Raw genomic sequence first — 22435 nt, forward strand, 5'->3', positions numbered from 1 at the left:
CCGGCGAGTGCCGATTCTCAGGCCGGATGGGCCGAGCGGCCGCTACGACACAAAAGGTTCCCGCCCGTGCCGTCCACCCCTGGTCGCTGCCGGCGGGAACTCTGCGGGAACGCTGGGGGGGGGGGGGGGGGGGGCTCCTTCACCGGGGTGGCCTCCGATGGGGTATGGCCCGCGATCGGGGAGTGGGGGGGGGGGGGGGGGGCGAGGTGGTGTCTGGGAGGGATGGGGGCAGCTTCATGCATTGATTTTGAAACCAAGGCAAAAGCTCGCACAAACTTGATTGATGTTCAAGGTTAACTTAGCACTTAAAATTCCTCAAGGGGTTTGGCTGATTTCAGACTTTTGGAAGGACCATTCGTAGGATGAGGAGGGGTTGAATCCACTGTAGTTTAGGAAGAACGCGAGGTGATCTTATTGAGAGGTAGAAGATCCTGAGGGGATTTGATCAGGGTGGATGCTGAAAGGAATGTTGGGGAGACCAGAACGAGGGGGACACGGTTTAAAAATAAGAGGTCCTACGTTTAAGGTGGAGATGAGAAGAGGTTTTTCTTTCTCTCAGGGTTTGGTCTTTGGAATATTCTTCCCTGGCGAGTGCTGGAGGCAGGGTCATTGAATAATTTTAACGCAGAGACGATCTTTGACTAAAAAGTGAATCGAGGGGTATTGGGGGTCGACAGGATAGTGGCTTGAGGCCTCAATCCAATCAACAATAATGTTTAGAAGCTCGAGGGGCTGAATGGCCCACACCCACGCTTAATTTGCATGCTTGGACAAATTGCACTGATACAGCCAACACAAAGAAGAGGAAATTTAATATGTCATTAATTTTGTTGACTACAAAATGGGTCTTTTTTTATGTAGTTTGCATTTCCATCCCAAAACCAATGGCGCCCAATATAAGACCGTCACTCATTAATCCGACCGGAATTCAGGGCAACCTCTTTACCCAGAGAGAGTGTGGAACTCACTGAGGGGTGAGAGTTGACGGATAATCAAAGGGTTTTATAGGGTAGAGGTACTGGAGATGTTTCCCGCCCCAACAACACGGTGGGTGTACCTACACCTCAAGGACTGCAGCGGTTCAAGAAGGCCGCTCACCACCACCTTCTCAAGGGCAATTCGGGATGGGCAACAAATGCTGACTTAGCCAGTGATACCCACACGGGGGTGGTTGTGGTGAATGGCATCGATAAAGTGAAGCTGGATAAACGGACGAGGGAGATGGGAGGAGAAGGATATGTTGCTGGGGGGTGGGTGGGTTGGAGAGACATGTGCGGAGCGTAAACAGGGGCCTGAGTTGGCTGGTTCTACACTCCGTACATTCCATGTAAATATACACTGTCAGTAATACTAAAACCAGATTTCACTCGATAGCATGTGTAGCCATGGTCATGACTCTTGTAGTGATTTGGTGGATTATTTACTGGTAATTTTATTGCTGATAGGCCGATGCAGATGTGAATGTGGTCAATGATATCGGAGACAGTCCGCTCCATCGAGCAGCTTTCACAGGAAGGAAGGTGAGAAGATTATCTTTTTGAGGAAGTGCAGTTGTAATGTTTGAAACTCGCTCAATCTATCAATAACTTTGTTCAACAGTTGCCAGACTCTATGAAGCTACATTTTGAATATTAGTTGCAGTCTCCCACCACCGCCTGTGCTCCTCAACAAGTCTAGTAGTGCCTCAATTTTAAACCTCGCATGCCCTAAGCTCTACAATTTCCTCCCTAAACCTCTCCACCTCTCCAACTCACTTGGCTTTTTTCTTTGAAAAGACAGTTCTTAAAACCTGCCTCTCTGACCAAAGCCTCAAGTGACTTGGTGGCGGATTTTGCTGGCTAACCCATCTTTTTAAGTGCCTTTGGGACGTTTTACTAGGTCAAAGGCGCTATATAAATGCAAGTTGTTTTTGCTCAATCTTCCAAAGGATCAGCATTGACGTGATCCTATGATTGGGTAGCCCAGCAGTCCGTCCTGTGTTCGCCCTGAGAGCTCGTTCTGTTTTACAGGAGCTGGTTATGCTGCTACTGCAGTGTGATGCTGATGCTGCTGTGATCAACGGAGATGGCCAAACGGCGAGAGCTGTCACTCAAGATCAAGAAATCCGATGCATGCTTGAAGGTAGGCAGAATTCCAAAGAAAGACTTGCATTTACACATCGAGACCCTACCGTGCAGAAGGAGGTCATTCGGAGCACCGGGCCTGCACAGACCCTCTGAAAGAGCAGCCGATCCCCAGGCCCACTCCCCCGCCCTGTCCATGTAACCTCGCACATTGATCAAGGCCAATCCACCGAGCCTGCACATCTTTGGACTGTGGGAGGAAACCTCTTGTGCCTCCTCTTCGCTTCCGCTGGGCACGGCGGATGCAGTGGGTCTGGCGTGGATGGTCCTTGAAACATGCTGAACCAAATCCCGGTGCTTACCCCTGAACGGGCAGGTTGCCTGTCGTGCTTTCCCGAGAGAGGTGGCCTGCAGCGCAGAAATAGGCAGGGCTGTTTTCTTCCGGTGTCCTTTTGCCCTGAGACAGTTCCCCCAAGGGTTGGGAATTCTGTGGGAGGTGCGCCCTGCCAATCTAGGTTGAATTTCATGGGTAGCCTCCATGCTGACAAGCCCAACATATTGGACAACCTTGTCTCAAAAGATCATCAACTTCAGGTATCTAGAAGCTCCTTGGGTGGAATTGTACAGCCCTGTCGCGGCTGTTGAAGGCTATCAGGAGAAATTTAGACTCGGCTACACTTTGGGTGGAATCTTATCCGACCGGTTTCCTGTTCTAAATGTCTCTTGTTTTTAAACAGCCGCTGAAATGACACAACGGAGGAAATCAGAAGAGCTGCTATTGGCTGCTGCACGGGAAGGAGATGTGGCTGGATTGACGACTTTGGTAAGCTGTGTCCGATTGGCATTCCCCTCCCCCAACAAGGAGGATTGGCATGTTTAGCGGACTGCTCCCTTTTATTTCCTTTTCGGTTTGAACAGGAATCCGGGGCAATTAAAAGAAAAATAATCTGGCAGCATGAGAGGTGGCATCGTGCCTGAGCTTTCCGAAAGAGCCTATCCCTTTAGTCCCGCTCCTTCCGTGCAGTCCTGCAAATCTTCTCCCTTCCAAGCGTTGATCCAATTCCCCTTTTGAAAGTTCCCGTTGACTCTCCTTCCCTGCCCGCCCAGGCAGAGCGTTGCAGATCGTAACAACTCGCAGGGTAAAACAATTAACCCCTACCCGCTCCTTTTACCAATTGTCTTGATTTTGCGTACTCTGGTTTCCTTCTCTCTCATCGGTGAACACAGTTTTTATTTGGACTCTGCTTGTCTGTGTTGCAACACTAGAGGGAGCACTTCCTGTACATGCGTAGCTGCACTGTCCCAGTGTCAGCTGTCTGTGAAGTCCTGAAGCATGGCAGGTTTTTGTGACTAGTCTGCCCATCAATTAGCAATTGCCCCCCCTGGAAAACATGCTTCTGATGGTTGAATGAATACTGAAGGTATGTCATCAGGAAAATTCCCAGCTTGTGTAATATTTAACTTAAGGACACTATTTTGGGGTTTAAAATGAAAGTCAATAAAAAGAACTATTTTGACTGTGACATTTAATAAAAAAGATCATGGCGTGGGACTTTTGTAAATATGACCTTAAGATTAAAAGTCACATTATCGATCAAATGAGCTACCCAGGCTGTGTAGCAACTCTCAGCACATAGCTTTAACGCACTCAATCGAGGTGAAGGAGATGGCACTCAAGTCTGGAGGTCTCGTGTTGCAGTGGGTAGCGTCCTTGCCTCTTAGCCCAAAAGCTTCGGTTTCGAATCCCACCCCAGGGCTTGATGGTCAAGGAGGTGGGCGGCACGGTAACACCGTGGTTAGCATTGTCGCTTCACAGCCCCAGGGACCCCGGTTCGATTCCCGGCTTGGGTTACTGTCCGTGCGGAGTCTGCACATTCCCCCTGTGTCTGCGTGGGTTTACTCCGGGTGCCCTGGTTCCAACCAACAAGTCCTGAAAGACGTGCTAGTTATGTGAATTGGACATTCTGAATTCTCCTTCCGTGTGCCCGACTAGGGAATTTTCACAGTAACTTTGTTGCAGTGTTAATGTCCGCCTACTTGTTGACGCTAATAAAGATCATTCATAATGTGGCCAAACAGGTTGAGTGTGTTAGGGAGATTGCAAGGTACGGTGTTGTCAGATCGCAGTTAGCCTGTGGATTTAAAGGGACTGTGTTTACTGTAAGTCTTGTAGCACACAATCTATTTTGTAACCTGTGTTATCCCTAAATTCTGTCTATCTTTTGTGAAGTGTCAGGGAATGTCCCTTTAAGAAAGGTTTTTGTCTTATCACATGGCTTCAGTGATGTCATTGTGTGGGTGGGGCTGGGCTGTGGCTCTGTGAGATTTAATTTGGCTTTTGATTTGACTGCTGTGGACTCAAAGAGAAAAGAAGTATTTTCTCTGTGTCTTTCTCGGTTTTTATTTTGAAAAAAACATCCAGTATAAAGTTACCTTGGTGGTGGCCTTGGAGATAAAATTGCTTTGTGGAATGAATTCAAATCTGCTGGTTGAAAAGTGGAACAGAGTTTCAGTAACAACAGTATTAGTCAAATGAGAATACAGTGTTCTGGGCCACGCCTTTGAAAAGGGGTTTCTAGTTTTAATTGGATTTTGTTAGTGAATTGGAACAGTTAAGGGGGAATTCATTAAGGGTTATACATAGATTACAGAAGCTGTGTGGGGTCTTTATGTTTGTAATTGATAAAAATTCTTGCTGTGTGTGTTTATACAAATGTTAACTAAATTCTTAGAATAAAGCTTGTTTATTTGATTAAAAGCCCTCAAGGGCTGGGATTCTCCCTTCTGGGGACTAAGTCCCCACGCCAGCGGGAGAGCCGGCGCCAACCACTCCGGCGTCACTAGCCCCCAAAAGGGCGGAATTCTCTAAGTTGACACCGGAGGGGTTGGTGCCGTTCCAGCCGGCGCCGAAGGGACGGCGCGGGTTCGCACATGCGCGGAACCGTTGGCTTGGTTCCGCGCATGCGCAGACCGGCCGGTGTATTTTGCCGCATGCACAGGGGGTGGGCCGGGGGGGTTCTCTTCTCCGCGCCCGGCCATGGCGGAGCCCTACAGGGGATGGCGCAGAAGGAACAAGCCTGCCTGCAGATTGGTGGGCCCCGATCGTGAGCCAGGCCACCATGGCCCCCCCCCCCCCCCCCCCCCCAGGGACCACCCCCCGCCGACTTACCTGCCAGGTCCCGCCGGTATGTGAAGTGAGTGATTTACCCCGGCGAGACTAGCCAAAAACGGATGGCTGCTCGACCCACCGGGGCCCGGAGAAACACTGGGGGGGGGGGGGGTCGCTGCCAACGGCCCCCAACCGGCGTGGCGTGAATCCCGCCCCCGCCCGAAAAACGGCGTTGGAGAATACGGCAGCCGGCGGCTGGTGGGATTTGCGCTGCCCCCCGGGGATTCTCCGACCCGGTGGGCAGTCGGAGAATCCCGCCCAAGAAGTCTGTTGAACCATACCTGAAGGAAAGGCTCCTGTGGTCATCCCAGCCGAATTTAACATAAAGGTTGTAGGTCAGGTGGACTCCATAATACACTTTGGAGTTTTTAAACCCTGACCCATAACAAAACATAAGCTGGAATGAAGGGATATTGCACTGTCGTCAAATTTTCATGTATAGATGCATGGCATTAAGGGGAAAGTAGTAGCATGGATAGAGGATTGGTTAATTAATAGAAAGCAAAGAGTGGGGATTAATGGGTGTTTCTCTGGTTGGCAATCAGTAGCTAGTGGTGTCCCTCAGGGATCAGTGTTGGGCCCACAACTGTTCACAATTTACATAGATTATTTGGAGTTGGGGACCAAGGGCAATGTGTCCAAGTTTGCAGACGACACTAAGATAAGTGGTAAAGCAAAAAGTGCAGAGGATACTGGAAGTCTGCAGAGGGATTTGGATAGGCTAAGTGAATGGGCTAGGATCTGGCAGATGGAATACAATGTTGACAAGTGTGAGGTTATCCATTTTGGTAGGAATAACAGCAAAAGGGATTATTATTTAAATGATAAAATATTAAAACATGCTGCTGTGCAGAGAGACCTGGGTGTGCTAGTGCATGAGTCGCAAAAAGTTGGTTTTCAGGTGCAACAGGTGATTAAGAAGGCAAATGAAATTTTGTCCTTCATTGCTAGAGGGATAGAGTTTAAGTCTAGGGAGGTTCTGCTGCAATTGTATAAGGTGTTAGTGAGGCCACACCTGGAGTATTGTGTTCAGTTTTGGTCTCCTTACTTGAGAAAGGACGTACTGGCACTGGAGGGTGTGCAGAGCAGATTCACTAGGTTAATCCCAGAGCTGAAGGGGTTGGATTACGAGGAGAGGTTGAATAGACTGGGACTGTACTCGTTGGAATTTAGAAGGATGAGGGGGGAATCTTATAGAAACATATAAGATTATGAAGGGAATAGATAGGATAGATGCGGGCAGGTTGTTTCCACTGGCGGGTGAAAGCAGAACTAGGGGGCATAGCCTCAAAATAAGGGGAAGTAGATTTAGGACTGAGTTTAGGAGGAACTTCTTCACCCAAAGGGTTGTGAATCTACGGAATTCCTTGCCCAGTGAAGCAGTAGAGGCTCCTTCATTAAATGTTTTTAAGATAAAGATAGATAGTTTTTTGAAGAATAAAGGGATTAAGGGTTATGGTGTTTGGGCCGGAAAGTGGAGCTGAGTCCACAAAAGATCAGCCATGATCTCATTGATGGTGGAGCAGGCTCGAGGGGCCAGATGGCCGACTCCTGCTCCTAGTTGTTATGGTCTTATAATAAAAACTTTTGTAGTTAAAACCTAATTGAACGACATAGGTAGGAAAAGGGATAGGGATGTAAGGCAGGAATTCAGGGAGCTAGGGTGGAAACTTAGATCTAGGCCAAGCAGAGTTATTATCTCTGGGATGTTACCCGTGCCACGTGATAGCGAGACAAGGAATAGGGAGAGAGAGGAGTTGAACACGTGGCTACAGGGATGGTGCAGGAGGGAGGGTTTCAGATTTCTGGATAATTGGGGCTCTTTCTGGGGTCGGTGGGACCTCTACAAACGGGATGGTCTGCACCTGGACCAGAGGGGTACCAATATCCTGGGGGGGGAAATTTGCTAATGCTCTTCGGGAGGGTTTAAACTAGTTCAGCAGGGGTTTGGGAACCTGAATTGTAGCTCCAGTATATAGGAGGTTGAGAGTAGTGAGGTCATGAGTAAGGTTTTAAAGTTGCAGGAGTGTACTGGCAGGCAGGAAGGTGGTTTAAAGTGTGCCTTTTTCAATGCCAGGAGCATCCGGAATAATGTGGGTGAACTTGCGGCATGGGTTGGTACCTGGGACTTTGATGTTGTGGCCATTGCGGAGACATGGATAGAGCAGGGACAGGAATGGTTGTTGCAGGTGCCGGGGTTTAGATATTTCAGTCAGCTCAGGGAAGGTGGTAAAAGAGGGGAGGGGTGGCATTGTTAGTCAAGGACAGTATTACGGTGGCAGAAAGGACGTTTGATGAGGAATCGTCGACTGAGGTAGTATGGGCTGAAGTTAGAAACAGGAAAGGAGAGGTCACCCTGTTGGGGTTTTCTATAGGCCTCCGAAAAGTTCCAGAGATGTAGAGGCAAGGATTGCAAAGATGATTCTGGATAGGAGCGAAAGCAACAGGGTAGTTGTTATGGGAGACTTTAACTTTCCAAATATTGACTGGAAACGGTATAGTTCGAGTACTTTAGATGGGTCTGTTTTTGTCCAATGTGTGCAGGAGGGTTTCCTGACACAGTATGTAGAGAGGCCAACGAGAGGCGAGGCCGTATTGGATTTGGTACTGGGTAATGAACCAGGACAGGTGTTAGATTTGGAGGTAGGTGAGCACTTTGGTGATAGTGACCACAATTCGATTATGTTTACTTTAGTGATGGAAAGGGATAGGTATATACCGCAGGGCAAGAGTTATATCTGGGGGAAAGGCAATTATGATGCGATGAGGCAAGACTTAGGATGCATCAGATGGAGATGAAAACTGCAGGGGATGGGCACAATGGAAATGTGGAGCTTGTTCAAAGAACAGCTACTGCGTGTCCTTGATAAGTATGTACCTGTCAGGCAGGGAGGAAGTGGTCGAGCAAGGGAACAGTGGTTTACTAAGGCAGTCGAAATACTTGTCAAGAGGAAGAAGGAGGCTTATGTAAAGATGAGACATGATGGTTCAGTAAGGGCACTCGAGAGTTACAAGTTAGCTAGGAAGGACCTAAAGAGAGAGCTAAGAAGAGCCAGGAGGGGACATGAGAAGTCTTTGGCAGGTAGGATCAAGGATAACCTGAAAGCTTTCCATAGATATGTCAGGAATAAAAGAATGACTAGGGTAAGATAGGGCCAGTCAAGGACAGTAGTGGGAAGTTGTGCTTGGAGTCCGAGGAGATAGGAGAGGTGCTAAATGAATATTTTTCGTCAGTATTCACACAGGAAAAAGACAATGTTGTCGAGGAGAATACTGAGATTCAGGCTACTAGACTAGAAGGGCTTGAGGTTCATAAGGAGAGGGTGTTAACAATTCTGGAAAGGGTGAAAATAGATAAGTCCCCTGGGCCGGATGGGATATATCCTCGGATTCTCTGGGAAGCTAGGGAGGAGATTGCTGAGCCTTTGGCTTTGATCTTTAAGTCATCTTTGTCAACAGGAATAGTGCCAGAAGACTGGAGGATAGCAAATGTTGTCCCCTTGTTCAAGAAGGGGAGTAGAAACAACCCCGGTAACTATAGACCAGTGAGCCTTACTTCTGTTGTGGGCAAAATCTTGGAAAGGTTTAAAAGAGATAGGGTGTATAATCATCTGGAAAGGAATAATTTGATTAGACATAGCCAACACGGTTTCGTGAAGGGTAGGTCGTGCCTCACAAACCTTATTGAGTTATTGAGAAGGTGACCAAACAGGTGGATGAGAGTAAAGCAGTTGATGTGGTGTATATGGATTTCAGTAAAGCATTTGATAAGGTTCCCCGCGGTAGGCTTCTGCAGAAAATACGGAAGCATGGGATTCAGGGAGATTTAGCAGTTTGGATCAGAAATTGGCTAGCTGGAAGAAGACAAAGGGTGGTGGTTGATGGAAAGTGTTCAGACTGGAGTCCAGTTACTAGTGGTGTACCACAAGGATCTGTTTTGGGGCCACTGCTGTTCGTCATTTTTATAAATGACCTGGAGGAGGGCGTAGAAGGATGGGTGAGTAAATTTGCAGATGACACTAAAGTCGGTGGAGTTGTGGACAATGTGGAAGGATGTTACAAGTTACAGAGGCACATAGATAAGCTGCAGCACTGGGCTGAGAGGTGGCAAATGGCGTTTAATGCAGAAAAGTGTGAGGTGATTCATTTTGGAAGGAATAACAGGAAGACGGAGTACTGGGCTAATGGTAAGATTCTTGGCAGTGTGGATGAGCAGAGAGATCTCGGTGTCCATGTACATAGATCCCTGAACGTTGCCACTCAGGTTAAGAGGGTTGTTAAGAAGGCGTATGGTGTGTTAGCTTTTATTGGTAGAGGGATTGAGTTTCGGAGCCATGAGGTCATGTTGCAGCTGTACAAAACTCTGGTGCGGCCGCATTTGGAGTATTGCGTGCAATTCTGGTCGCCGCATTATAGGAAGGATGTGGAAGCATTGGAAAGGGTGCAGAGGAGATTTACCAGAATGTTGCCTGGTATGGAGGGAAGATCTTATGAGGAAAGGCTGAGAGACTTGAGGCTGTTTTCGTTAGAGAGAAGAAGGTCAAGTGGTGCCTTAATTGAGGCATACAAGATGATCCGAGGATTAGATAGGGTGGACAGTGAGAGCCTTTTTCCTCGGATGGTGATGTCTAGCACGAGGGGACATAGCTTTAAATTGAGGGGAGATAGATATAAGACAGATGTCAGAGGTAGGTTCTTTACTCAGACAGTAGTAAGGGCGTGGAATGCCCTGCCTGCAACAGTAGTGGACTCTCCAACACTAAGGGCATTCAAATGGTCATTGGATAGACATATGGACAATAAGGGAATAGTGTAAATGGGCTTTAGAGTGGTTTCACAGGTCGGCGCAACATCGAGGGCCGAAGGGCCTGTACTGCGCTGTAATGTTCTATGTCCTATGAAAGTCCTGTGACTCTGTTACTCCCCGTTTTCTAAAAAAATAAATAAAATGTTCCAGCCTTCTGAGCCAGGGTTCCATTTTGGGTCTTTCCCGTCCAGTAGTAACACCAACTGGGATCATAATAACGCTCTGTGACGAGCTGCACTCAGTGATAAGCTCAGTGGGCTAGACAGCTGGTTTGTGATGCAGAACAAGGCCAGCAGCGCGGGTTCAATTCCCGTACCAGCCTCCCCGAACAGGCGCCAGAATGTGGCTTTTCACAATAACTTCATACTTGTGACAATAATAAAGGTTGTTATTATTATTTAAGGGATTTTCAATTTGCTCATTTGTATCTTCCTTTATAAATTACATCCTGGAAGTTATACTTCCTATTTTATCCTGAGATCGCGAGAGGATAACGTTTGGGCTCCCAATGACAAGAGATTCAACTTTTAAAATGCACAGATCTTGTCTAATAGATTTTTAAAAACACACACATCTCCCATTTCAATTATCTGCTTCTCGGCAATTCCAGCAATGAATAGAATTTTCATTTGTTCAAAGTTTGGGGAGATTGGATAAAACTGGGATCCTTTTCCTTCGAGCAGAAAGGTTAAGAGAACAATCATGCTGTGTTTGGACGGAGTAAATAGGGAGAACACGGTTACCGCTTCCGCAGAGCGGAAATGCGTCAGGAGCTGTTTCGCACGTGCACTGGGCCCACACTGCGGCCACTGGCGTGTACGCGAGCGCGCTCAACGCCTCTCTGGTCAGCAGCGCAAATTTGGACTGATTAAAAACACTGCTGATGTAATCACAGACTGTATTCAAAGCACTCCGAGCTAGGCCAGCTGGGGCCAAGTCAGTTGCTCTAAAAAGCACGTTGATCGCTATAAATGGGAGCCTCTTCGAATCCCCACAACGCGGAAGGAGGACATTCAGCCCATTGAGTCTGCACCGACCCTCCGAAACAGCACTTTAATCTAGGCCCACTCGGCCCACCCTATCCCTGTAACCCAATAGCCCCACCTAACCTTTTGGACACTTGAGGGGAATTTTGCATGGCCAATCCACCTAACCGCACATCTTTGGACTGTGGGAGGAAACCGGAGCACCCGGAGGAAACCCACGCAGATGCGGGGAGAACGTGCAGACTCCGCACAGACAGTGACCCGAGGCTGGAATCGAACCCGGGTTAGAATTTGCAATCTGGTGTAGAACATGGCATGTGCTGAGTCAAAGCAAACATGAAGACAGCCCAGCAGATAGTGAGTGAATGTGGTTGGGAAGGGGCATCTCTCGAAACCGGGGAAAGGGGGCGGTGTGGGAATGGAGAGGCAGACAAGGGGGACCTGGGTGTTCATGGGCATCGGTCTGTGGAGGGGGCGATACACGTTGAGACTAATTAACAACACTGCAACTCACGCAATTCTGTTGAAAGCAGGAATGGCTGCACGTGCATTAGCGGCTGCTGCGTGGGTCAAATGCGCATACCCAACTGTTCCTGCTGACCCATGCTGCTGACAAAGTGCGGCAGGAGCAATTGCGCGTTTGCACTCGACCCGCACCGCGCCCGCTGGTGCACGCACATCCAATCCTGATGGTGGTGGCAGGATGGGAGTTTTCTGTGCCACATCCAAATGACTATCTGGCATCAAGTTGTGTCAAGCTGCCTGAATGAGTGCTGGTGATGTGACTGATGATGGATGTATTATTAAAGATCCACAATGATATCCACATGGAGACATTGCTGCATCTACCAAGAGAACGAACCCACCCCCCCCCCCCCCGCCCCCCACACACACGCCAATTAACTTGCCACAATCCATAATAAGTTAGACCATGAAAATAAATAATAAACAAGTTTATGAAAAAGCTATTTTACCCCCTAATTTAAAAAAAAAAAATCTTTATTGTTGCAAGTAGGCTTACATTAACACTGCAATGAAGTGAAAATCCCCTCGTCGCCACATTAAGAATGCTGTGTAGAGAGTCGCACACAGCCCAGGTAGTTCAGTTGGATAGTGGCCAAACTCTTCATCCGCGGGGCATGGTTTGGAATCCCGCATGAGATAATACATTTCTTAATCATTTTATTCGAAATACTTTTCATTGATCTTTTACCAAAAGATCTTACAGTCCATTCTCCACAGTCTGAGTACATTGGGAGTTGCGAATCTCATTGACTGAAATTTCCTGATTATCCATCATCATCGCTCACTGGATTGCCAGAAGCATGTTTTATAGAGGGGGCAGTTGTTAAACGACAGGTAAAGTGGATACAAGAACTTGCAACTGGTTAAGGACGACACAGTATTGTTGGTCTATGTCAAGACAACTTGTTGGTTTTAATGCAGCAGCTGACTCTGCACATGTGCTAAAAACGCTTCCCCCTGGTGTTGGAGCATACCTAAGCAAACCCACTTGGAAGACAAATGCGATTTTGGTCTTCATACAAAAGCAGGAAGGTTATAAAGCTATGGTTAGGCCACAACTAGAATATCCATTTCTGGTCCCCCCATTCTGGAATAATGTGAGGTTCCTCGCGAGGGTGCAGAGGAGATTAGTCAGAGTGGGTACATGGCCGAGGGATTCTAGTTAGAGGTTTAGGTTCAAGAAATTGGGGTTGTTCTCCTGGGAGCAAATGAATGAGGGGAGATTTAATAGAGGTGTGCAAGATTATGACACGTGTAGATAAATTAGAAAACTGTTAGCTATTAGTACAGCTGATGGACTATGATAGTGGTAACAGGTTTAAGGTCTTGGGCCAGAGATGCAGGAGGTGGGGAATCTAAGGAAGAATCTTTTTATGCGGCGAATGGTATTAACCTGGGATCTGCTGCTTACGAGGGTGCTTTAGCAGAGCCCATGATTTCTGAAAGAAAATAGATGGGCACTTGAGGGAAATAAAGGGACTGTCGAGATTGCTCTACTGAGAGCTGGCATGAACTCAATGGGCTGAAAGCCCTCCTTCTGTGTCGTAATAGCTCTTAGGGACTCTGAATTGTTTCCCCACAGTGTTCTGGCCCTTAATGCCACTCCCCTTGCCTCCTGCCCTCTCAAAGATGGAAACTCTGTTTGATTGCGTTGCCGCGTGTGTGTGGGGGGGGGGGGGGAGTTCAACATGTGACTCCCTTCTCTCTGACTCGCTCCGCCCTCTCCTGCCATTGGTCCCCTGACGTGCCCATCCTCGAGGGATTCTGACCCACGGCCAATGAGAATGTGAATAGACTCTCGTTACCCAATGAAATGAATCTTTCTTGCCCCGTGTCCAATTCATTTCTGTAAATAACCAACTTCTTTTATTGCCGTCTCGTCGGGATTGGCATCGGGAGCGCAGCCTGGGATTTGTGTTGAAACCTCTGTAGTGGGCCTTGAACCCACGACCGTCTGGGTCAGAGACGAGAGTGCTGCCCAGTGAGCCACGGCTGAGGCCGTTGACTCCGTTTTGGGTGTTCTGTAAACCAAGAATGTTTAATTGCCGCTGATGTAACCACAAGTTAATTATTTTCAGTTGAACAAGTCGAATCCACCGAATGTTAACTGTGTTGACAAGTTGGGAAATACGCCGTTGCACTGTGCAGCCTATCGAGGACAGAAACAAGGTGCTATCAAACTTCTAAAGTGTGGCGCTGATCCCAGTATCAAGAATAATAACAGTGAGTAGTGGCTGAAAGTGAAGAACGCAATAGGCCATTTGACCCTGCTCCGCTATTCGACAAGATCATGGCCGATCTTCTTCTCTCGTCCCACACTCTTCCCCATACCTCTTAATTCCCTTATTAATGAATGGTGGAGCAGGTTCAAAGGGCCGAATGGCCTCCTCCTGCTCCTATTTTCTATGTTTCTACACCTCTCCGTATCCTCCCACTTATTGGACATCCCCTGGCCTTGCTCGTCCTCCCCAAGCGCATCACCTGACAATTCTCAGGATTGAATCCAGTGAATGGTAGAACCCTCAAGAGTATTGAAAGTCAAAGAGATCTAGGTGTACAGGTCCACAGGTCATTGAAAGGGGCAACACAGGTGGAGAAGGTAGTCAAGAAGGCATACGGCATGCTTGCCTTCATTGGCCGGGGCATTGAGTATAAGAATTGGCAAGTCATGTTGCAGCTGTATAGAACCTTAGTTAGGCCACACTTGGAGTATAGTGTTCAATTCTGGTCGCCACACTACCAGAAGGATGTGGAGGCTTTAGAGAGGGTGCAGAAGAGATTTACCAGAATGTTGCCTGGTATGGAGGGCATTAGCTATGAGGAGCGATTGAATAAACTCGGTTTGTTCTCACTGGAACGAAGGAGGTTGAGGGGAGACCTGATAGAGGCATACAAAATTATGAGGGGCATAGACAGAGTGGATAGTCAGACGCTTTTCCCCAGGGTAGAGGGGTCAATTACTAGGGTGCATAGGTTTAAGGTGAGAGGGGCAAGGTTTAGAGTAGATGTACGAGGCAAGTTTTTTACGCAGAGGGTAGTGGGTGCCTGGAACTCGCTACCGGAGGAGGTAGTGGAAGCAGGGACGATAGTGACATTTAAGGGGCATCTTGACAAATACATGAATAGGATGGGAATAGAGGGATACGGACCCAGGAAGTGTAGAAGATTGTAGTTTAGTCGGGCAGCATGGTCGGCACGGGCTTGGAGGGCCGAAGGGCCTGTTCCTGTGCTGTACATTTCTTTGTTTGTTCTTTGTTGAATCCCTTTACCTCTGTTCCGCCCATCTGCACCTCCCTGTGATCCCCAACTTTATTTCCTCACTATCAACCACGCGACTAATTCACGTATCGTCTGCAAACTATTTAATTTGTCAAAATCATTGATGCATGCCATGAAAATCGAGACGTCTGATAGGGAGTCCTGGAGGGTCCTACCAGAGGTAGCCTTCCACTCACAAGAACAGCACTGGAGTCTGCCTAGTTGTCCAGTTACCCGGACGGTGGGGGGGGGGGGGGTGGGGGTGGGGGGGGGGGGTGGGGGGGGGGGGGGGGGGATAGCGACAGAGCCATTAACCTCAGGAAATTGTTTCGAAAGCTAACCTCATTTCGTACATTTCCCCATCGCTTTCACTGACCTATGACAGGATGTTTCATATTTCACACTTTGGATAGCATTTATTTCACAAGTGCTTGGTGACCAGAAAGATTGTTTCCCCATAGAACCTTACAGTTTGGAAACAAGCTCTTCAATCCAGCTGGTCGACATCTGTCCAGTTCCTTTCTCCCTCATGTTTATCCAATTTCCCCTTAAATACATTTATACTGTTCACCTCCGCTTCCTGTGATGGAGATTTCCACATTCACATCATTCTCTGGATAACAAAGTTTCTCCTGATTCCCTATTGGATTTATTGAACTTATGGCTCCAGTGTTTTGGACAAAGCTGGACGGGAGGGTGAGCTGTGAGGAGGATGCAAAGATCCTTCATCGTGACTTGGACAAGTTGAGTGAGTGAGCAAATGAATGGCAGATGAACAGGGCAGCACGGTGGATAGCACTGTGGCTTCACAGCGCCAGGGTCCCAGGTTCGATTCCCCACTGGGTCACTGTCTGTCTGCACGTTCTCCCCGTGTGTGCGTGGGTTTCCTCCGGGTGCTCCGGTTTCCTCCCACAGTCCAAAGACGTGCAGGTTAGGAGGATTGGTCATGATAAATTGCCCTTAGTGTCCAAAAAGGTTAGGAGGGGTTATTGGATTATGGGGATAGGGTGGAAGTGAGGGCTTAAGTGGGTCGGTGCAGACTCGAAGGGCTGAAAGGCCTCCATCTGTACTATATGTTCTATGTAGTATAATTTGGATAAATGTGAGGTAATCCACTTTGGTAGCAAAAACGAGAAGGCAGACTATTATCTGAATGGCCATAAATTAGGAGAGGGGAGTGTGCAACGAGACCTGGGTGTCCTCGTGCACCAGTCGCTGAAGGTAAGCGTGCAGGTGCAGCAGGCGGTAAAGAAGGCTAATGGTACGTTGGCCTTCATTGCGAGAGGATTCGAGAACAGGAGCAGGGATGTCTTGTTGCAATTATACAGGGCCTTGGTGAGGCCACATCTGGAATATTTGAGGCACGATCAATTTGACTGGAGACGAAGTTGAATTCAAACTGAGGCTTTATTAGTATCAGATGTGTGGCCTCCTACAGCAGCTGACGAAATGGCTGCGAGCTGAAGGCCACGCATCTTTATAACCCGCCTCCTGGGCGGAGCTAGCATGCAGGGGCCCAGGTGAACCTGTAGTGAAGGTTCTACCGTACAACCCTTAATATAGGAACACAGTGGTTTACCACATTCACCCCCTGTTAAAATTGAGTCCGGCAGGGGTGGTGGATAACTATATACAATTCGCAATCTTTAATATTTACAGAACAGAAAAAAAAATGTCTCTGGTCATCCGGTGGGCTGGTCAGAGGTTCAGCCGGTCCGGCGCCTTCTTCGTCCTCTGAGATCGACGAAGTGGAGCCGGCGAAGTTGGTGCTGTCGTGGTCGAACTTGACTCCGGGAGCGTGCCGAAATCCTCTTCATCAACGGGGGTGGGCAGGGGAGGACGGACAGTCCTAGCGGGTTGATGGGGGCGGCGGGGGAGGGGAGGGGGTGGAATCTGCTGGTGCCAGGTCCCTGAGGGAGACGGTAACCTGGCGGCCGTCGGGGAACGCCACGTAGGCGTACTGTGGGTTTGCGTGGAGCAGGTGCACCCTTTCCACCAACGGATCCGCCTTGTGGAGCCGCACATGTTTACGGAGAAGCATGGTTCCCGGAGCTGCGAGCGAAATTGGGAGTGATACCCCGGATGTGGACTTCCTGGGGAAGGCAAAAGACGTTCATGCGGTGTACTGTTAGTAGCAGTGCAAAGTAATGAGCGAATGGAATGTAGTGCATCAGGGAGGACCTCTTGCCAGTGGGAGGCCGGGAGGTTTCTGGACCGTAGGGCCAGCTGGACGGCCCTCCATACCGTCCCATTCTCCCTTTCTACCTGTCCGTTTCCCCGGGGGTTGTCGCTCGTCGTTCTGCTGGAGGCGATACCCCTGCTGAGCAGGAACTGACGCAGCTCATCGCTCATGAATGAGGATCCCCTGTCACTGTGGATGTAGGTGGGAAAGCCGAACAGAGTGAAGATTGAATTAAGGGCTTGAATGACGGTGGCGGACGTCATGTCGGGGCATGGGATGGCGAAGGGGAAACGGGAGTGTTCATCGATCACACTGAGGAAATACATGTGTCGGTCGGAGGAGGGGATGGGGCCTTTGAAATCCACGCTGAGGCGTTCAAAGGGGCGGGAGGCGTTCACCAGATGCGTGCGGTCCGGCCGGTAGAAGTGCGGTTTGCACTCTGCACAGACCTGGCAGTCCCTGGTGAACGTCCTTACTTCCTCGACGGAGTAGGGCAAATTTTGTGCCTTAATGAAGTGGTACAACCGAGTGACCCCTGGGTGACAAAGGCTGTCGTGCTGGGCCCGGAGTCGGTCCAACTGTGCGCTGGCACATGTACCTCGGGATAGGGCGTCTGGGGGCTCGTTGAATTTGCCAGGGCGATACTTAATCTCATAGTTATAGATGGAGAGCTCAATTCTCCACCGCAAGATTTGTCATTTTTGATCTTGCCCCGCTGTTGAACATGAAGGCTACCGACCGTTGGTCAGAGAGGAGAGTGAATCTCCTGCCGGCCAGGTAATGCCTCCAATGTCGTACAGCCTCAACGATAGCCTGGGCCTCCTTTTCGATGGATGAGTACCGAATTTCGGAGGCATGGAGGGTGCGGAAAAAGAATGCCACGGGCCTTCCTGCCTGGTTGAGGGTGGCGGCAAGGGCGACGTCCGATGCGTCGCTTTCTACTTGGAAAGGAAGTGTTTCGTCTACAGCGTGCATTCCAGCTTTGGCAATATCAGCTCTGATCCGGGCGAAAGCCTGTTGGGCCTCGGCTGTCAGGGGGAAATGAATGGACTGTCTAAGGGGAAGAGTAGACAGGGAAGAGATGAAGAACGCAAAGGGACAGGTGGTCTGAGGTGCATTTGTTTCAATGCGAGAAGTGTAGCAGGTAAGGCAGATGAATTTAGGGCTTGGATTAGTACCTGGGAATATGATATTGGTATTACGGAGACTTGGTTGAGGGAAGGGCAAGACTGGCAACTAAATATCCCAGGGTATAGATGCTTCAGGAGGGATAGAGGGGGAGGTAAAAGGGGTGGAGGAGTTGCATTACTGGTCAGAGATGATATCACAGCTATGTTTAAGGAGGGCACGATGGAGGATTCGAGCACTGAGGCAATATGGTAGAGCTAAGAAATAGGAAGGATGCACTAACATTGTTGGGACTTTACTACAGGCCTCCCAAAAGCGAGCGTGAAGTAGAGGTACAAATATGTAGACAGATTATAGAAAAATGTAGGAGCAATAGGGTGGTTGTGATGGGAGATTTTAATTTCCCCAACATTGAATGGGACTCATGTAGTGTTGGAGGCGTAGATGGAGCAGAATTTGTAAGGAGCATCCAGGAGAGTTTTTTAGAGCTGTATGTAAATAGTCCAACTCGGGAAGGGGCCATACTGGACCTGGTATTGGGTAATGATCCCGGCCAGGTGGTTAAAGTTTCAGTCGGTGATTACTTTGGGAATAGCGATCACAATTCCGTAAGTTTTAGAATACTCATGGACAAAGACGAGAGTGGTCCTAAAGGAAGAGTGCTAAATTGGGGAAAGGCCAAGTATAACAAAATTCGGCAGGAACTAGGGAATGTGGATTGGGAGCAGCTCTTTAAGGGTAAATCCACATTTGAAATGTGGGAGTCTTTTAAGGAAAGGTTAATTAGAATGCAGGACAGACATGTCCCTGTGAAAATGAGGGATAGAAATGGCAAGATTAGGGAACCATGGTTGACGGGTGGAATTGTGAGACTAGCTAAGATGAAAAAGGAAACATGCATGAAATCTAGGCGGCATAAAACTGATGAAGCTTTGGAGGAATATCGGGAAAGTAGGACAAATCTCAAACGCGCAAAAAGAGGGCTAAAAGGGGTCATGAAATATGTTTGGTTAACAGGGTAAAGGAAAATCCCAAAGCCTTTTATTTGTATATAAGGAGCAAGAGGGTAGCTAGAGAAAGGATTGGCCCACTCAAAGACAAAAGAGGGAATTTATGCGTGGAGTCAGAGGAAATGGGTGAGATTCTTAATGAGTACTTTGCATTGGTATTCACCAAGGAGAGGGACATGACAGATGTTGAGGCTAAGGATGGATGTTTAAATACTCTAGGTCAAGTCGGCATAAAGAAGGGGGACGTTTTGGGTATTCTAAAAGGCATTAAGGTGGACAAGTCCCCAGGTCCAGATGGGATCTATCCCAGGTTACTGAGGGAAGCGAGGGACAAAATAGCTGGGGCCTTAACAGATATCTTTGCAGCATCCTTGAGCACGGGTGAGGTCCCGGAGGACTGGAGAATTGCTAATGTTGTCCCTTTTGTTTAAGAAGGGTAGCAAGGATAATCCAGAGAATTATAGACCTGGGAGCTTGACGTCAGTGGTAGGCAAACTGTTGGAGAAGATACTGAGGGATAGGATCTATTCACATTTGAAAGAAAATAGACTTATCAGTGATAGGCAGCATGGTTTTGTGCAGGGAAGGTCATGCCTTACAAACCTAATAGAATTCTTTGAGGAAGTGACAACGTTAATTGATGAGGGAAGGGCTGTAGATGTCATATACATGGACTTCAGTAAGGCGTTTGATAAAGTTTCCCATGGCAGGTTGATGGAAAAAGTGAAGTTGTATGGTGTTCAGGATGTACTAGCTAGATGGATAAAGAACTGGCTGGGCAACAGGAGACAGAGAGTAGTGGTGGAAGGGAGTGTCTCGAAATGGAGAAAGGTGACTGGTGGTGTTCCACAGGGATCCTTGCTCGGACCACTGTTGTTTGTGATACACATAAATGATCTGGACGAAGGTATAGGTGGTCTGATTAGCAAGTTTGCAGATGATACTAATATTGGTGAAGTTGCAGATAGCAAGGAGGACTGTCAGAGAATGCAGCAAAATATAAATAGATTGGAGAGTTGGGCAGAGAAATGGCAAATGGAGTTCAATCCAGGCAAATGCGAGATGATGCATTTTGGAAGATCCAATTCAAGAGCGGACTATACGGTCAATGGAAGAGTCCTGGGGAAAATTGATGTACAGAGAGATCTGGGAGTACAGGTCCATTGTACCCTGAAGGTGGCAACGCAGGTCGATAGAGTGGTCAAGAAGGCATACAGCATGCTTGCCTTCATCGGACGGGGTATTGAGTACAAGAGTCGACAGGTCATGTTACAGTTGTATAGGACTTTGGTTAGGCCACATTTGGAATACTGCGTGCAGTTCTGGTCACCACATTACCAGAAGGATGTGGATGCTTTAGAGAGGATGCTGAGGAGGTTCACCAGGATGTTGCCTGGTATGGAGGGTGCTAGCTATGAAGAAACGTTGAGTAGATTAGGATTGTTTTCGTTGGAAAGACGGAGGTTGAGGGGGGACCTGTTTGAGGTCTACAAAATTATGAGAGGTATGGACAGGGTGGATAGCAACAAGCTTTTTCCAAGAGTGGGGGTGTCAATTACAAGGGGTCACGATTTCAAGGTGAGAGGGGGAAAGTTTAAGGGAGATGTGCGTGGAAAGCTTTTTACGCAGAGGGTGGTGGGTGCCTGGAACGCTTTGCCAGCGGAGGTGGTAGAGGTGGGCACAATAGCATTATTTACGATGCATCTAGACAGATATATGAACAGGCTGGGAACAGAGGGAAGTAAATCCTTGGAAAATAGAAGACCGTTTTGGATAAAGGATCTGGATCGGCGCAGGCTGGGAGGGCCGAAGGGCCTATTCCTGTGATGTAATTTTCTTTGTTCTTTGGATGAGTGGGTGGGCCTTGTCCGCATAGTTTGGGACCCACTGAGCGTAATACGAGAAGAACCCCAGGCAGCACTTGAGGGCTTTGGGGCAGTGGGGGAGGGGAAGCTCCATGAGGGGGGGCATGCGGTCGGGATCGGGCCCCAGAACTCCGTTCTGGATCACGTAGCCGCGGATGGCTAAGCGGTTTGTACTGAACACACACTTCTCCTTGTTATACGTGGGGTTGAGGAGAGTGGCAGTGCGGAGAAATTTAGGGAGGTTGGTGTTGTGGTCCTGCTGGTCATGGCCGCAGATGGTCACATTGTCTAGATACGGAAACGTGGCCCGCAAGCCGTACTGGTCGACCATCGGTCCATCTCCCTTTGGAAGACCGAAACCCCATTGGTGACGCCAAAGGGGACCCTAAGGAAGTGATATAGCCAGCCGTCTGCCTCGAAGGCGGTGTATGGCCGGTCCGATTTACGGATGGGGAGCTGGTGGTTGGCGGATTTCAGGTCCACCGTTGAGAAGACCCGGTACTGTGCAATCTGGTTAACCATGTCAGATATGCGTGGGAGGGGGTACGCGTCGAGCTGCGTGTACCTGTTGATGGTCTGGCTGTAGTCCACGACCATTTGGTTTTTCTCCCCAGACTTAACCACTACCACTTGAGCTCTCCAGGGGCTGTTGCTGGCCTCGATGACTCCCTCCCGAAGCAACCGCTGGACCTCGGACCTGATGAAGGCCTTATCCTGGGTGCTGTACTGTCTGCTCCTGGTGGCGACGGGTTTGCAATCTGGAGGTAGATTGGCAAAGAGGGAAGGAGGGTCGACCTTTAGGGTCGCGAGGCCGCACACAGTGAGGGGTGGTAAGTGTCGGCTGAATTTAAGGGTCAGGCTCTGGAGGTTGCACTGAAAATCCAGGCCAAGGATAAGTGCAGCGCAGAGGTTAGGGAGGACGTAGAGGCGAAAACCGTGGAGCTCTACGCCTTGGACTATGAGCGTGACCGTGCAGTACCCCCGGATCACTACGCGATGGGGTCCGGAGGCCAGGGAGATACTTTGATTGGTAGGGTGTACCGTAAGGGGGCAGCGCCTTACCGTATTTGGATGTACAAAGCTCTCGGTGCTCCCGGAGTCCAGTAGGCAGGAGGTCACATGGCCGTTGACTTTCATGCTGGTGGATGCGTTGGTCAGAGTGTGTGGTCGGGACTGGTCGACTGCCATTGATGCGAGTCGTGGTTGATCGTCGGGTCGTGAGGCGGCCGCTGCGTCGGGGTCCTGAAACGCCGTTGGTCTCCGTGTGCTGAGGGGTGGACAAGATGGCGGCGCCCGGAGGTCCTGCGGGTCACAAAATTGCGGCGCCCATGGAACGCACGTGTTGTGCGGGGGAGAAGATGGCGGCGCCCATTGCTCGCACATGGCCTCGGGAGGAGGGGAGGATAGCAGCGCCCATTGTCCGTGACCGGGGGGGGGGGGTG

At 49.0% G+C, this 22435-nt stretch overlaps 1 protein-coding gene across 3 annotated transcripts in view; it reads left to right on the forward strand.

The window, feature by feature from the left end:
* The window catches only part of osbpl1a (oxysterol binding protein-like 1A), a 298479-nt gene that overhangs the window by 50022 nt on the left and 226022 nt on the right, over nt 1-22435 (forward strand). For all 3 annotated transcript variants that reach the window (XM_072468513.1, XM_072468514.1, XM_072468515.1), the window contains exons 4-7: nt 1446-1520; nt 2010-2121; nt 2801-2886; nt 13629-13773. In XM_072468513.1, coding sequence (XP_072324614.1) covers nt 1446-1520; nt 2010-2121; nt 2801-2886; nt 13629-13773 — 418 coding nt within the window. The remainder of the gene's footprint in view (nt 1-1445; nt 1521-2009; nt 2122-2800; nt 2887-13628; nt 13774-22435) is intronic.

This window comes from Scyliorhinus torazame, chromosome 11 (assembly GCF_047496885.1).
Source record: "Scyliorhinus torazame isolate Kashiwa2021f chromosome 11, sScyTor2.1, whole genome shotgun sequence".
Classification (NCBI taxonomy): domain Eukaryota; kingdom Metazoa; phylum Chordata; class Chondrichthyes; order Carcharhiniformes; family Scyliorhinidae; genus Scyliorhinus; species Scyliorhinus torazame.